The sequence below is a fragment of the Apostichopus japonicus genome, chromosome 10 (assembly GCF_037975245.1).
Source record: "Apostichopus japonicus isolate 1M-3 chromosome 10, ASM3797524v1, whole genome shotgun sequence".
In the NCBI taxonomy this organism is placed as follows: Eukaryota; Metazoa; Echinodermata; class Holothuroidea; order Aspidochirotida; family Stichopodidae; genus Apostichopus; species Apostichopus japonicus.
The window spans coordinates 17852981-17868554 of record NC_092570.1 but is presented as its reverse complement, the minus strand read 5'-3'; the positions used below and the strand labels follow the sequence as shown (position 1 = coordinate 17868554).

Here is a 15574-nt window from a genome sequence, read left to right as displayed (position 1 = left end):
GCTGTCCTCTAACCTAACTTCTTTCTGTGAAAGGGAAACGTTCCATCATTAAGAAATATATTTACAAAAGAAAAAAGATGAGATAATTGTTATAATTAAATGCAAAACAACTGTGATATTATGTAACAATACCATATGACAGCATGTAACCAAATGACCATGAACAAAACAGGTCTATGATGTAGACTATCCCTCTTGTAGCAGGGTAATGGTCGACATGACTGGTGTGGTCAATTCCACCTTCAGGTGAGATAACATACTTGGTAGCAATCTAAATTAGTCTTTCTACCGCACTGGATTCACCATTCTACCGCACTGGACTCACCATTCTACCGCACTAGACTCACCATTCTACCGCACTAGACTCACCATTCTACCGCACTAGACTCACCATTCTACCGCACTAGACTCACTTTTATACTGCACTAGACTCACCATTCTACCGCACTAGACTCACCATTCTACCGCACTAGACTCACCATTCTATCTTCTATCCAGCCAGTGAGGTCAAAGTCTAAGGTACCTCCCAGCTCAGTGGTCAGCTGTGATGGGTCAATGCGTGCATGCAGTTCTTGAACAGAATCCAACAAGATGACCTAAATGAAAAATAGGAGTTTAATTCAAACACAGTCAAGTAAAATACCTTCATGAAAGTAGGTAACTTAGCCCTAGAATGATCTTAGAACTTACAAACATGTGTGAAAGTAAGTGGGCCTGACGTTTTGATCTGAGCTGAATGACAAGTAACAGAAATTACAAGGGACAAAATAAAAGCACAGAATACAGATAAATTATATGAACCTATCTGTAATTTATGCTTGTATCTTGTCCCTTCTGTTACTGTTACTTGTCATTCAGCCCCTGAAGAAGATCCTGCTAGGATCGAAATGTCAGGCCCACTTACGTCTACTCTTACTTCTACTTAGGCTCTTAAGTGGATAAGCAGTTTGCTGACAAATTTCAGTTTTATTTTAAGTTACAAACATAGCAGAAATTCACTAACACGATTATGTCTATGAATGATAACTGATAAAACATGTGTATACATTTGTAAAGTTTAATTAGCATCACTAACCATACCCACTAGATAACGTTGAAGAATATTTCATGTTACTACTGTAACTCTTTATTCCAGAATGGTCTCTGAACATAGTTCTACGATGGCAGATTACATAATATACATGATTAAATCTTTAGAATGTGACAGAATAAAACATGTCATGTGATCAAGTTTATTCGCTTCAGCAGGGCTTAACCTATTAGAATTGCTGGTCAGGAAAATAAACAGGATTCAAGACTATTTTAAAAAACTATCAAAAGCTCTTTTCCTCTTGCTTAATTTGAATCTCAAACAAAGCATATTTCTGAAATCAACAATAAAATATCAAAAAGAATTGAGCCACACTACCATTAATAATAGACCCATGCTTCCTAAACAGACCAGACTGATTGACTTGCAAGGGATGTCTAAAATAATATGGAAAGGGTTCACTGAGATCATGCCAATAAGATATAGTGGCACCTACTACACAAACAACTCTTATTATTAAAAGGGCAACAAGTTGAACTATCAAAATGTTGATATAAATGGTGAAAACTATTAGGTACTGTAGATTTGCACAACTTTAAAAATGGCGACTATATAATCCAGTCTTTCAATTTCAACCCACATTGGCGCTGTCATTATCCTAAGAGGAAACCACTATTTGGGGGCACTAACTTCCTAAACTGCTCATAGACTGAACTGCAAAACTACAACTTAACAACGTGTTTTACGTAGACATGATATTGCAATACTATTTAAAAGTAGCAAAAGCTACAAACCTATTTCTTTATAATCAATAAACAGGAAAAGCAATCAACTGTAGAAATATCTATTAATGAAATGTTTCATTGTCAAAAGTGCTCTCAAGTGCAAAATCAAAGGAATAAACTTTGCAAAGACCAGTGTTACAGCTAGCTTATTGTTATTTCTCACACATACATACACATTAGTACATGAGGAATCACAGTACTACAGGATATTATTATATATCTAAAATACCTTACTAAATGCTGATTGTCTGATTAACCCCCACCTATCCCTCCACCTCCCCCATGAAATAACGTCAGCTGCTTAACATCAAGCCCCTATCAGAACCTCTTATGGTCCTTCGGCAGCTAGCACGAGAAATACCAAAGAAAATGTCAACATTTCTTTTCGTGTATAAAACTTTTCCGTAATTAAAATCACCTTGGCTGTTGTACTTATGTCAAATATACAGGTAATGCTATGATATTTCTAAATTGCATCATATTTAATTTAAATTATATAAGTTATTATATAAGGAGGTTTTAGACTAATTAAAGACCAGATAATGGATAGCATTTACTTTGCATGCTAGTCAGAGATCAATTTTGGAACTGAACCTAGTCCTATTTACCTACCTTTGGAGTGCATAGTCGTAACTAACGTCCGTACACATAAAAATTCCTTTACACTATACTTCAGTCAGTACTAACATCATCAACAGTATTCAGGAACCTCAGTGAAGTTTTTTTTTTTTTTTTTTAAGCAATAACTTATTAATCCCTTAAAATCCAGCAGTTATGAACGGTAATCTTCCGCAATTGAGAACGAATAATGAAAGGGTGCTCCATTCGACCGAAAAAACTATTAAATTACTTTATGGAGGAACGTTCCTAAAAAACAATAGATGACATTAAATTGAGCTTCAAAGCTCATATATTGTGTAAAGGTACTATAGTCGAAAGACTACAGTGTGACATGACTCAAAGAATAACAGCCAGAGTTGAATCGTTGAATCTAGGAGTCTCAATGGCAGGAAGGCTCCTATTACGCACAAAGAGGAAACCTTGATTTGAAGTGAAGGGGAAGTCTCCTGCTACTGCGCCCCCTTATGTTAGACTGTTGACAACTTGTGATTAATCAACCAGCCCCGGTTTTTTCTTTTGTCAAATTGGTCGGGACGATGTCTCTGCCAAGTCGTTACAGCTCTGAGAGTACTGTGTGAATTTCCACCTCCAGGGCGATGCTCTAATGTAGTAATTGGCTTACGTATTGCTCATTGTCATCTTACATCCTGTGTTGGTTTTAGATTTAAAAGAGCTTCCACAGCTTAAAGAGTAAAATCTTTAGCGGGTGAAAAATAAATATATGGTATTCTGGATGGACAGATAAACCGGTGTATCGACCAAATAGAACATATCCATTCGTCATCGCCCACTTGAAAATATTCGGAGGTTTGTTGACATGAGAGTCATATGAACGAAAGCAATCTTTTGTGAATAACTTTGTCTCTATGGTACAGTATATTGTTTTTTTCAAGTAGCATTAAGTGGTACTCAATGATACACTTTAACCAAGTGCTACCATGTTTACACAAACTCACAGCCAAGCCTCAAAATTATAACAGCAGGAAGTAAACAACCACCAAAACTGGTCCTCTCTTTATTTGCTGATTCTTTAAAATCTTTACCTTTGGTGAATATTCAATACAGTTGATGCATATTCAATACCTTGGTGAATATTCAATACCGTTGTTGAATTTTCAACACCGTCGGTGAATATTCAATACCGTCGGTGAATATTCAATGCCTTTGGTGAATTTTTTAATACCGTTGATGAATATTCATTACCGTTGATGAATATCCACTACCGTTGGTGAATATTCACTACCGTTGGTGAATATTCAATACCATTGTTGAATATTCAATATTGTTGTTGAATATTCACTACCACGATGAATATTCTCTACCGTCAGTGAATATTCAATACCACTGGTGAACATTCACTACCGTTGGTGAATATGTTGACCGATTTCCACACACTGCTTAAAATATACAACCGCATTGATCTTGTAATGAAAGGGCAAGGTAAAAAAAAATCTACACAACATACTAAGATAAAAAACATAAACGATAATACTCACAGTAAATTTAAAGTCATCTTTAAAATTCTTGAATCTGTAGTCTGCTAATTGTTTCTGTAAGAATCCTTTTGGCTTGATGACAAACACACATTGTATAACTCCAGGAAAGTAACCCTGCTAGAAAGAAGAAAGATGCAAGTAACTCCAACCACATGAAATATGACTTGTGGACATTTCAAGTCAATATTAACATATAAAGCTTTACCTTAATTATCATTCAATTGCTTCCCCTCTACCGGAGAAAGCTTAACATCAGAAATAATTTAGTCTCTCAGAAGAGGAAATAAGTTGGTAATAAAAAGGTATGTATAGTCATGGCAAAATTTGAATCTGTAGGAGAAGGTCGAATCCCTTCACCTCTTCGACTATTTATGAATACGTCACTTTAAAGCAGGACACTTCATACATTTTTCAAATTGTAAAAACTATTAACAAAAGTTTGAAAGTTTGTAAATATTCAGATTTGTAAGATGAAATATCCATTTAAGCTGTAATAGGTTGAAAAAAACATAATCATTAATCTGCACTATGACAGAAAAAGACATGAACACATTCATGATTACAATGATTACAAAGTTGAAGGTTTACAGTCTTGAAAGAAGGACCATGGCCTACGCATACACAGCTTTACACACACACACCAAAGTGTGTACAATTCAAACAGTCATTTCCTTGGCACTGTGTTGTGCCACATCTATACATCCCCTGGGGGACATCCCATAGGGTACATATCCCCATAAGGGTGCATGTCCCCATAGGGTGTATGTCCCCATGGAGTGCATGTCCTCATAGGGTGCATGTCCCCATAGGGTGCATGTCCACATTGGGTGCATGTCCCCCATAGGGTGCATCCACAATCCAGTACACACAACTGTACAAGTTTCCTCTCCATTTATATTAAACGGTATGCAATTTACGATGTCTACATAGTTTTTGTACAGACGAGATGAATTTGAAGAAAACAGCTTTAACAAACTCTGGTTTGCATCATTTTGTAACTCTGTTTTATCGCACGCCACAATGGTCTGCAATGTTTAGTTTTTCCTTACTTTTTCTTTTCATATTTTCAATATTTTCTTTCTGCTGCTTGACAGACTTTATCTCAATCATATAAAGATGGTAGTCCTGGCTCTCTTCTACTTTAAACCACAAACCATTAGGTCAATGAGTCCATTGCCTTAATGGAACACCCCCCCCCCCCAACATAATTGTCATAAATTCCATATTAGTTATATCCTTTTTAACATCGTATATTAATAATTCAAGGAAGTCATTTACTTCAGATCTATCCTGTAAGATATCCTGAACACTGACTAATGTTTGCATTGGATATTTAATGTTTGCCATCACCAAGCAGCAATTAATGTAACTGGCATTCACACCTGAGACACTTGTATGAGTTCATACAAATTGATAACATCCTGCTTCTTGGTATTATTCTAGCCTGAGAACTGATTCTCTGTTTTGTCATCTGGTCTCAATGTGATCTCATATCCTGTTGGATTTTCAGGACTGGGAGTCAGCAGTACAGGTGTTAAACATTTATATTACACCCTCCTAGTAACCCCAAAAGTAAGGACCCTCATTTAAACCCCAAATGTAGAAGACCCTCATAGTAACCCAAAAAGTAAGAGACCCTCATAGTAACCCCAAAAGTAGAAGACCCTCATAGTAACCCCAAAAGAAGAAGACCCTCATAGTAACCCCAAAAGCAGAAGACCCTCATAGTAACCCCAAAAGTAGAACACCCTCATAGTAACCCCAAAAGTAGAAGACCCTCATTGTAACCCCAAAAGCAGAAGACCCTCATAGTAACCCCAAAAGTAGAACACCCTCATAGTAACCCCAAAAGTAGAAGACCCTCATAGTAACCCCAAAAGAAGAAGACCCTCATAGTAACCCCAAAAGCAGTTAGACCCTCATAGTAACCCCAAAAGTAGAACACCCTAATAGTAACCCCAAAAGTAGAACACCCTCATAGTAACCCCAAAAGAAGAAGACCCTCATAGTAACCCCAAAAGTAGAAGACCCTCATAGTAACCCCAAAAGAAGAAGACCCTCATAGTAACCCCAAAAGCAGAAGACCCTCATAGTAACCCCAAAAGTAGAACACCCTCATAGTAACCCCAAAAGTAGAACACCCTCATAGTAACCCCAAAAGAAGAAGACCCTCATAGTAACCCCAAAAGTAGAAGACCCTCATAGTAACCCCAAAAGTAGAAGACCCTCATTGTAACCCCAAAAGCAGAAGATCCTCATTGTAACCCCAAAAGTAGAAGACCCTCATAGTAACCCCAAAAGCAGAAGACCCTCATAGTAACCCCAAAAGAAGAAGACCCTCATAGTAACCCCAAAAGTAGAACACCCTCATAGTAACCCCAAAAGAAAAAGACCCTCATAGTAACCCCAAAAGCAGAAGACCCTCATAGTAACCCCAAAAGCAGAAGATCCTCATTGTAACCCCAAAAGTAGAAGACCCTCATAGTAACCCCAAAAGCAGAAGACCCTCATAGTAACCCCAAAAGAAGAAGACCCTCATAGTAACCCCAAAAGTAGAACACCCTCATAGTAACCCCAAAAGAAGAAGACCCTCATAGTAACCCCAAAAGTAAAACACCCTCATAGTAACCCCAAAAGAAGATCCTCATAGTAACCCCAAAAGTAGAACACCCTCATAGTAACCCCAAAAGTAGAAGACCCTCATAGTAACCCCAAAAGTAGAACACCCTCATAGTAACCCCAAAAGAAGAAGACCCTCATAGTAACCCCAAAAGTAGAACACCCTCATAGTAACCCAAAAAGAAGAAGACCCTCATAGTAACCCCAAAAGCAGAAGACCCTCATAGTAACCCCAAAAGTAGAACACCCTCATAGTAACCCCAAAAGTAGAACACCCTCATAGTAACCCAAAAAGAAGAACACCCTCATAGTAACCCCAAAAGTAGAACACCCTCATAGTAACCCCAAAAGTAGAAGACCCTCATTGTAACCCCAAAAGTAGAAGACCCTCATAGTAACCCCAAAAGCAGAAGACCCTCATAGTAAACCCAAAAGAACAAGACCCTCATAGTAACCCCAAAAGTAGAACACCCTCATAGTAACCCCAAAAGAAGAAGACCCTCATAGTAACCCCAAAAGCAGAAGACCCTCATAGTAACCCCAAAAGCAGAAGATCCTCATTGTAACCCCAAAAGTAGAAGACCCTCATAGTAACCCCAAAAGCAGAAGACCCTCATAGTAACCCCAAAAGAAGAAGACCCTCATAGTAACCCGAAAAGTAGAACACCCTCATAGTAACCCCAAAAGAAGAAGACCCTCATAGTAACCCGAAAAGCAGAAGACCCTCATAGTAACCCGAAAAGCAGAAGACCCTCATAGTAACCCGAAAAGCAGAAGATCCTCATAGTAACCCCAAAAGCAGAAGATCCTCATAGTAACCCCAAAAGCAGAAGATCCTCATAGTAACCCCAAAAGCACAAGACCCTGGAATAGGTCAGTGCAGGCAAAGAATGACAATGTTATCAACATTTGTATTAAAGCTAGATTGATTTTATTGCATATGTAGTTCTAATGGAGACAGGTTAGAGAGAAAGTAAATCTCAACTCTCCCTCCCTCCAGAGGAACAAATAATAGAATTCAATCACAAAGATGCCCTCCCACTCTGTCCCGGCCCCTCCGACTGTCCCAACCCTTCCCGCTCTGTCCCAATCCCTCCTGTTCTGTCCCAACCCCTCCCGCTCTGTCCCAACTCTCCCGCTCTTTCCTAACCCCTCTCACTCTGTCCCAGCCCCTCCCACTATGTCCCCTGCCCCACCCACTCTGTCCCAACCCCTCCCACTCTTTCCCAACCCCTCCAACTTGTCATTCTTTCTACACTCACCTTGTGTCTATCATGCTTTTATAGAACTATTAATATTTTTTTTAATTCTTATCAATACTTACTGCTATTCTAATCAGAGTGCTCTTTAATCCTGCCCAGTTGTCGTCTCTTCTGTCAATGACGATGGCGAACCCTTTCTTGCAATCTAAACGACTAAGGAAGTTTCAGAGGAATAACAAGAGGGAAAACAATTTTACTTACTTTCCATCATTTCATAACTGTCCTAAATATCACACACAAATAATCAATGATACGGAAAGGGGTCAGATATTCCGCAAGCCTAAATAATTATAGATTCTTAAAGATGGCATGCTGTGAAAGGTTTTAAAGCACAAAGCTGTAATGGAATTATTTCTTCCAGGATGGAACGTTGCCTTTGTCTGCACGTAGCCAAAACAATGTCTGACATTAAACGTTGAAGTGGGAGTGACGAATGCTAACTATAGTGGTGGGCACAGGATTTCAAAGGTGGGGGACCATCCCTCCCCCACCCCCGCCCTCTTTTTGCACACTACTGGTGCCATCTATTATTATTCCCAGGTATAGTTTCTTGGGATTTAATAGCCGTGGTAGAAATTGTCAGGGTACAAGTTGTAACTCTGTATCCCACAACGGAAAATACTGTAATAAACAAGCATTTGGGGCAAATAAGAATTTAACTAGTGGTATATAGCAAAACAAATCCATTTAAACCTGTCCATATTGTAACACAAGACATACTGTACATGTAACACTTTGGGGACACAAAACCTCAGTAATTTTTACCATTTTATGCAAATTGGTAATCACCAAAGCTAAGTACGGTGCAAATTTACTCCCTACAGGTGCAGAATATACTAGAAGCAGTGAAGCATAAGAAATCCAGTTTTTATTTGACCTCAAATCACCTCAAACTTATAGAATTCAATTACTTAAAATCTTGCTATAAATAGCTGAATATGTAGAGGAATTCTAGACACAAATTTTTTCGAGCAAATGAGACAAGATGTGTGTTGATTTGAAGAACAGAAGTTTTGCAACATTATAAATGAGTTTCATGACAACAATTTATATACATTGACAGACTATATTTGAGGTTATAATGAGCAGATCATAAACAAACATCTGTATGAAATAGAACAAGACCAACCTCCTAATGAATATTCACATTTTTATATGTTAAATAGTGATTTACCATGAATCCCTAATGACTCTACAGTGAATTTCCCAAATTGTGTTTGCAAGTAAAAATTTACCACATGTACCTTTCACATTGATGCAAATATGAAAACTAGATCATGTCTTAAAAACCCATCTTCATAAGATGGTTTTACTTTCTATCAATAATGATTACATTTTTCATTTCAGGATTTCCAAATTGTTGTCACATTTTCCGTAGTAGACAGTCATAGCAGAAAATTTTCTACTAAAATACGTTATGAAAATATCAGAAGTTGACAATTAAGGTAGATTGGAGATTGTGTGGCTGGTATTGCACACATAATCCAACGATGATTGATGTTTAAACATGTATAATATACAGTATGCCTATAAGCATCAAAATGATACCACACAGTACCAAAATATGGCAATTGCCCGTGACAATAAAACAAGACCACTCGATGAAGAGCATGCAGCGTGAATTTTCTATGACATACATAAAAAGCGAAAAGGATTACTGATTTAATGGGAAAATTTAATGAGGTGGAAATCATAAGTTTGTGGATTGACATTTATCGTTTCCCTAATGGCTTTCACGTTTCACTTTCATGATTGCTGCAATTTTACACTACTTTTATTATTCTTCTGTAATACCTTTATTAATATGTTATTTATATTTTATTATCTTTGTGTACATATGCTATATTATTCTTTTGCTTTATATATGCCTCAACCACACACAAAGAAATTTGTCTTTACTTGTCTAAAATTACAAGAGTATACACATTGCATTAACTTGTGGCGATTATATAAATGATCTGAAAATATTAACTTGTTTAAAACATTCTATGAGGGAGCAAGCAAGTAAGTTGCCTTTTATTTTTGTGTCTCTTCTACCTTACATTTTACCAATTTTCATAGAATTACTTTAAACTGAGTCCTCTTCTCTAATCTTTCTAATCTCTAATCTTTCTAATCGCTCATCTTTCTAATCTTAGTTAAATCTCTAATCTTCCAGCTTGGATGCAATATGTTATCTACAAGGTTTGTAATGATGTTATGAAATGCAATGTACGCTATCAACTAATGCTGTGGAATTTTGATTTGTTGTAGGAATGTATAGCATAGCAAACAAGTCCAATGAGCGTTCATATCTTAAATTGATATCTAAAGATTTATGGAAAGAGATTAATCAATTTAGATGGAGTTTTAGCTATAATTACATGTTACAGTATGTATACAGGTTTGAAAACAAAAAAACAATTAAAACAAGGGATACATAGTGAAACATTTACAATTAACCAAACATACAATACAGTACTTATCAAACAAAAATTGCAGAATGTTGTCTGAAAACCCCTTCTTGGTTGTTAAACTTTCAATTTTGGCATGAATTCTTTTTAGTCTGTTAACTAAATGATCAGGCAAAATGGACCTATAAACTCTCTTTCTCTGACCACAACAACATTGGTCTGAAAATGTTTTATGTTATAGGGATGAGTTCTCTGACTGATAATGTCATCTGCAGTTTACTTGTTCTTCAATGAGACATGACTAATATCATTTCTAACCATTTTGGTGCAGTTTTGCTCAAAGGACGCATGCAACACAAACAGTGCTATGTATAGTAACCATGGCAGCCAATGTGTGTGTGACAGCTGATGGTGGCAATCAACCAACTGTTGCCAAATGCAAAATTATTAATGTTCAAGTATTAAAAGCTAAGAAAATAGTTACGACAAGTTTGAAATTTGCTTGAACAGTTATTTTTATTTCTACTAATACATTTGACATCTAAATGAAAGGACTTCTGTCCATGTCTCAAAAAAGATTTATATCAATTTCTCATTTGTAGTAATAACTCTACTTAGATTGTTTTTTAGATCACCTACACAAGTTTGACCTACATCTAGAAAAGTCCATGCATCAGAAAAGAGTTATAATCAATTTGACACAGTAATATTAGATTATTTTCATACCACCTACACAAGTTTGTCCCACTTACAGTAGAAAGCTGTTATGATTAACAGGTTGGATAGGGTTTAGTAAGGGAAAAAGCACACAATACAGTTACAAGTACTGCAGGCTCATAGCAAAAACCATATATACTTGCAACATTCAAGGGATGTACAGTACTGGTTTACATGCTTGATCAAACATTCATGGGAAAGGAAATCATATTTATAAAAAAAAAGGTCAAGGTGAAATGTACCAAAACAAAAATATGCCTTGCACTGCATTGTGTTTAAGGAGTATTGTAGAGAAAAGACCACTCAAAAATATATTTTTCTTGTTTTTACAGGTTACCATGGTGACATGTATGGTGCTGTGAATACCTGCAAGCTATAAATTACCATATTGCATAAACTGTAGTCTAAAAGTAACGTTGATTGATCGTATGATCACACCTTTATTTTTTCTATCTGAGTATTATTTAATTGATAAACTTTTGCTTCTGGGAATTCTTGAGTAATATTCTAATCACCATGGCAACCACTTCCTAGCATTCACTAAACAATATACAGCCTGTAGTCTACATCTGTGGCTCGCTCATAGTTAATTATTACTGTTGGCAAGGCCGGACTTTTACATACTGCTCAACTCTTCATAGAAATGGACGTGTCTATATATTATAGTACACACTATTAGTTAAGGATTTTAATTTTCAAACTTGGTCAGTATAAATGATGTTTATTATTCTAGGTTTGATAGATGAATATTACCTAATTAACTATACTTTGAATGTAAACTTGTACTAAGGAAGGAAAATTTCCAATTGGTGTGATCCACCACACTGCAGTCAAGCATTAACAGTTTCAAATTACTTTTTAAAGAGGCAATGAGTGGCCAGAGTTCTAAATAGACCATTAGCCATCATTGAGTGGAATAAGTATTAATTTTTTTTTTTAAACCCATAATTGTGTAAATAGTATTAAAGAAGAGAGAAAATACATGACATACTTAACAAATTATTAAGAAATTTCTAGAAAAAAATCTCAAATGATGAGATGATTAGACAAACTGATGACAATGAAGTTTTCTTGTAATAATTGCAAGTTTGTTTATTTTTTATTTTTTTCTAATATAATGTTGGTTTTACTGGTGTAGGACTAATGAAAACATGGACCATGAAGAAGAATAAAATAATCCAACTGCAGTAAATTTGATGTCTTGATGAGAAAAGGCAAGTAAGGAAATTTTGGTCATTTTCTTGTAATGAGATGAATGATACACAATCCATATGAAAGTTCTTATTTTAGAAGAAACATGATGAGCATTTATGTATAAATTTGGTCAAAACATTACCAAAAACAAGAATATGAGTCCATTTTATTACCCTTTAAGACCTTATTCACATTTGAGAACACAAGAGCAATCAGGAGCTTGCTTGCACTTGGGAATGTAATAAAGATGACCCTAGAAAAGTCCACATCTTAAAAAGGTGGTGGATCAACTTCAAATGAAAAAGCATTACACAAGGGCAAAACAATTCACGATGATTATCTACAAATCCTTCAGCTTTTAGTAACTAGTACTACAGTGAGCCCCCCCCCCACAGTCTAAGGGGAAATAATTAGAGATCTTGAGTCACATGATCCCCCAAGAATTCACACTACAAACTTTATTGCCCCTAGGATCAGGATCCTCCCTGAAATGGAATTCACACCACAAAGTTGATCCCCCTCACAGTATCAGTTCTCCCGGATGCATTCTCAGGTGTAAACAGTAATTCCCACTACAAAGTTGATCCCCCTCACAGTACCAGTTCCCCTTTGCATTCTCAGGTGTGAACAGTAACTCCCACTACAAAGTTGATCCCCCTCACAGTACCAGTTCCCCTTTGAATTATCAAGTGTGAACAGTAATTCCCACTACAAAGTTGATCCCCCTCACAGTACCAGTTCCCCTTTGAATTATCAAGTGTGAACAGTAATTCCCACTACAAAGTTGATCCCCCTCACAGTACCAGTTCCCCTTTGCATTCTCAGGTGTGAACAGTAATTCCCACTACAAAGTTGATCCCCCCTCACAGTACCAGTTCCCCTTTGCATTCTCAGGTGTGAACAGTAATTCCCACTACAAAGTTGATCCCCCTCACAGTACCAGTTCCCATTTGCATTCTCAGGTGTGAACAGTAATTCCCACTACAAAGTCGATCCCCCTCACAGTACCAGTTCCCCTTTGCATTCTCAGGTGTGAACAGTAATTCCCACTAAAAAGTTGATCCCCCTCACAGTACCAGTTCCCCTTGCATTCTCAAGTGTGAACAGGGCCCAAGACAGGCATGCCAGTTTGTGTAATTCACCGCAAGTTTTCTAAGTTTGTGTTAACAGCAGGAACATGAAATTATGGACAGATAAGAAAGGGAAGAAAGCATACAAGTGTTTACTGTTTTAATGGATGCACAGCACTTTACAGTTTGAGAAAAACAAACAGCAAACACCCACAAAACTTTAGGTTTGTATGTACCTTTCAACCTCTAATCCTTTGTAATAACTGTTGAGAAATGAAGCAGCAAATGTTATGAACAAACAGTTCTGTTTATTCTCCAGATGGAGGAATAACACTTTGGCACACATATTTATGCACACAGGCACTTCATTTATAAGTACAATACCCCCGCCCCCCCCTCTTTCTTTGTACATGCAGGATTCTTTCTTACCTTTATGATCGCAGCATCCAGCTCATGGTGTGTACGTATCAACATAAACATGATAATCAGAGTGTAACAAGTGTAAGAATATTTCTGGTTGCTTAGATGAAATATTCTCACTCTATGATCACATGTTGACAAAGAGCTTGTATTACTCTGATAAAGCTACTGTAAATAAACCAATGAAGTAAAACGTACAAAGTAGCTGACTCATTTCCATTTCTCTAGCCAGACCATCATTTTGTATCGCCATAGAGATTCCTCATCTGTTACTTTACTTATAGTTCTTTCTGCTATCATGTACTATCCCTTGCATATACAGTACACAATTGAAAACTTGAAAATAAGCCAATCATTAATGTACAGGGGTACCCCATAGTTTTGGCTTACCTATAAATCCTTTTTGGTGCAGTTTAGAAAACCATCTGGAGGTGATTCGAGCGATCCACAAAACAATTGTAGATTCTGTTTTATTTTGGAAAATCTTGGTAAGCTGTACGTGCATGGTTGATCCTTTGAAGAACCAACTATCCTAGCTATGCTTCAATGACTACTGTAAGTGCCAGTAATCAACTCGCTAAAGTTTGCCTTTCACAAGCATTTTATTTGGCTGTTCGAGCATTTTCAACATATGATCATATCAATGATATCATTCGTTCTGTTTTGCATCAGTTATTTTAACACAATGATGCACTTTTTCCCCCAAATTTTAAAAATTTCGCAATGAAAGAAGCAGACGGCACTTCACGGCCATAACAACAGACACAGTCAACTTGCCAAAACAACAGTGGTTATATTCAGTCAAGTCATTTGGGGTTTTGCAATTCAAATCCAATCAATGAGCAACTACATGGTACACACCATATGAACCTACATTGACTGTACACTCTGAGCATAAATGAAGCCCCCCCTCCCCCCCTATTTCCTGTCAATGAGTATATTGTTGAATATTTACTGTACCCTGCCCAGACTCTAGTAAAACATACACTGTAACAAACTAATACAAACTTTTGCTGTGAAATGAATTTTGCTCATGATATGGTCACTATTTTAAGGCACACACTAGTTTGGAAACATCACAATGTCCCCCATTCTTAACTTGTTTCATTCTGTCTTCAATTTCAAAATCCTAATATCCCCCCCCCTCCCTTCCCACATGTTTACACCCACAGTTGAGACCTTACGTAAGTACTCCAATAGATAGGTCAACAAATTCTCCATCTGGTACGGACATAAGATGAGGGAAATGTGGAAGAATAATTTTCTTTCCCTCCTCTTCCCCTCCCCCCACCTCCACCCCTCTTCTCAATTCTTCACATCCATAACTAATAAACTTACCTGGGTACTCTAACTAAATAGGTCATCAATTTGACAAACTCTTCATCTGGTATAGAGGCAAGATTTGGGCAATTTGGTAGAATAACTATAGGGTAGCCTTCTTCAGTTTTCCCTCCTGGAAATGAAACAGAGCAAAGCAAAAATTATTGTTAATGATTCTGTAACATTACATTGATGTGTAGTCAACATCAATATATGTAAATGACCTATTAAGGAAACAATACTAGCACAAAAATCCTAATAATAGACTTAAACTCCTAGCAACTAACACTGGTTAGGTACTTTATGACAGCTGGTAGTGCCATTATATACTGAAATGACCAACAAGAGTCAATAAAGTATTAATATAAATATTCACTACAATTATTTTACACAATTGCTCTCATGTTCACACTAACTTTTTGTTAGATACTGTAAGTGTGGAGTTTGCAAAACGCAATAAAAATCCTCAATTAAAGGAGGTTAGAATATGTTCCTGTTTCATATCGTCAGTCATGTGATCAGGTTATATATATTTAAAGGGCTGAATGCTTGTTGTACAGGTGCAGAGACTAGGCTCTTGTATTGTACTCAAACGTAGGGTAAGCCATTTAAAATACCTCTGTGCATGCTTCTTTATAGTAGACCAC

The 15574-nt window shown here is 36.8% G+C and overlaps 1 protein-coding gene across 17 annotated transcripts in view; it reads right to left on the bottom strand.

Annotated features, from left to right (window-relative positions):
* Positions 1-15574, bottom strand: part of LOC139974722 (guanine nucleotide exchange factor DBS-like) — a 104232-nt gene that overhangs the window by 46759 nt on the left and 41899 nt on the right. For 10 of the 17 annotated variants that reach the window (XM_071982090.1, XM_071982091.1, XM_071982079.1 and 7 more), the window contains 5 exons: positions 14946-15060; positions 13424-13450; positions 7876-7966; positions 3933-4049; positions 480-596 (listed from right to left, as the gene is read on the bottom strand). In XM_071982090.1, the coding sequence (XP_071838191.1) occupies positions 480-596; positions 3933-4049; positions 7876-7966; positions 13424-13450; positions 14946-15060 (467 nt within the window). Of the gene's footprint in view, positions 1-479; positions 597-2427; positions 3860-3932; positions 4050-7875; positions 7967-13423; positions 13451-14945; positions 15061-15574 lie in introns of those variants that run through there. The other 7 variants (XM_071982082.1, XM_071982087.1, XM_071982088.1 and 4 more) reach the window with 4 other exon arrangements.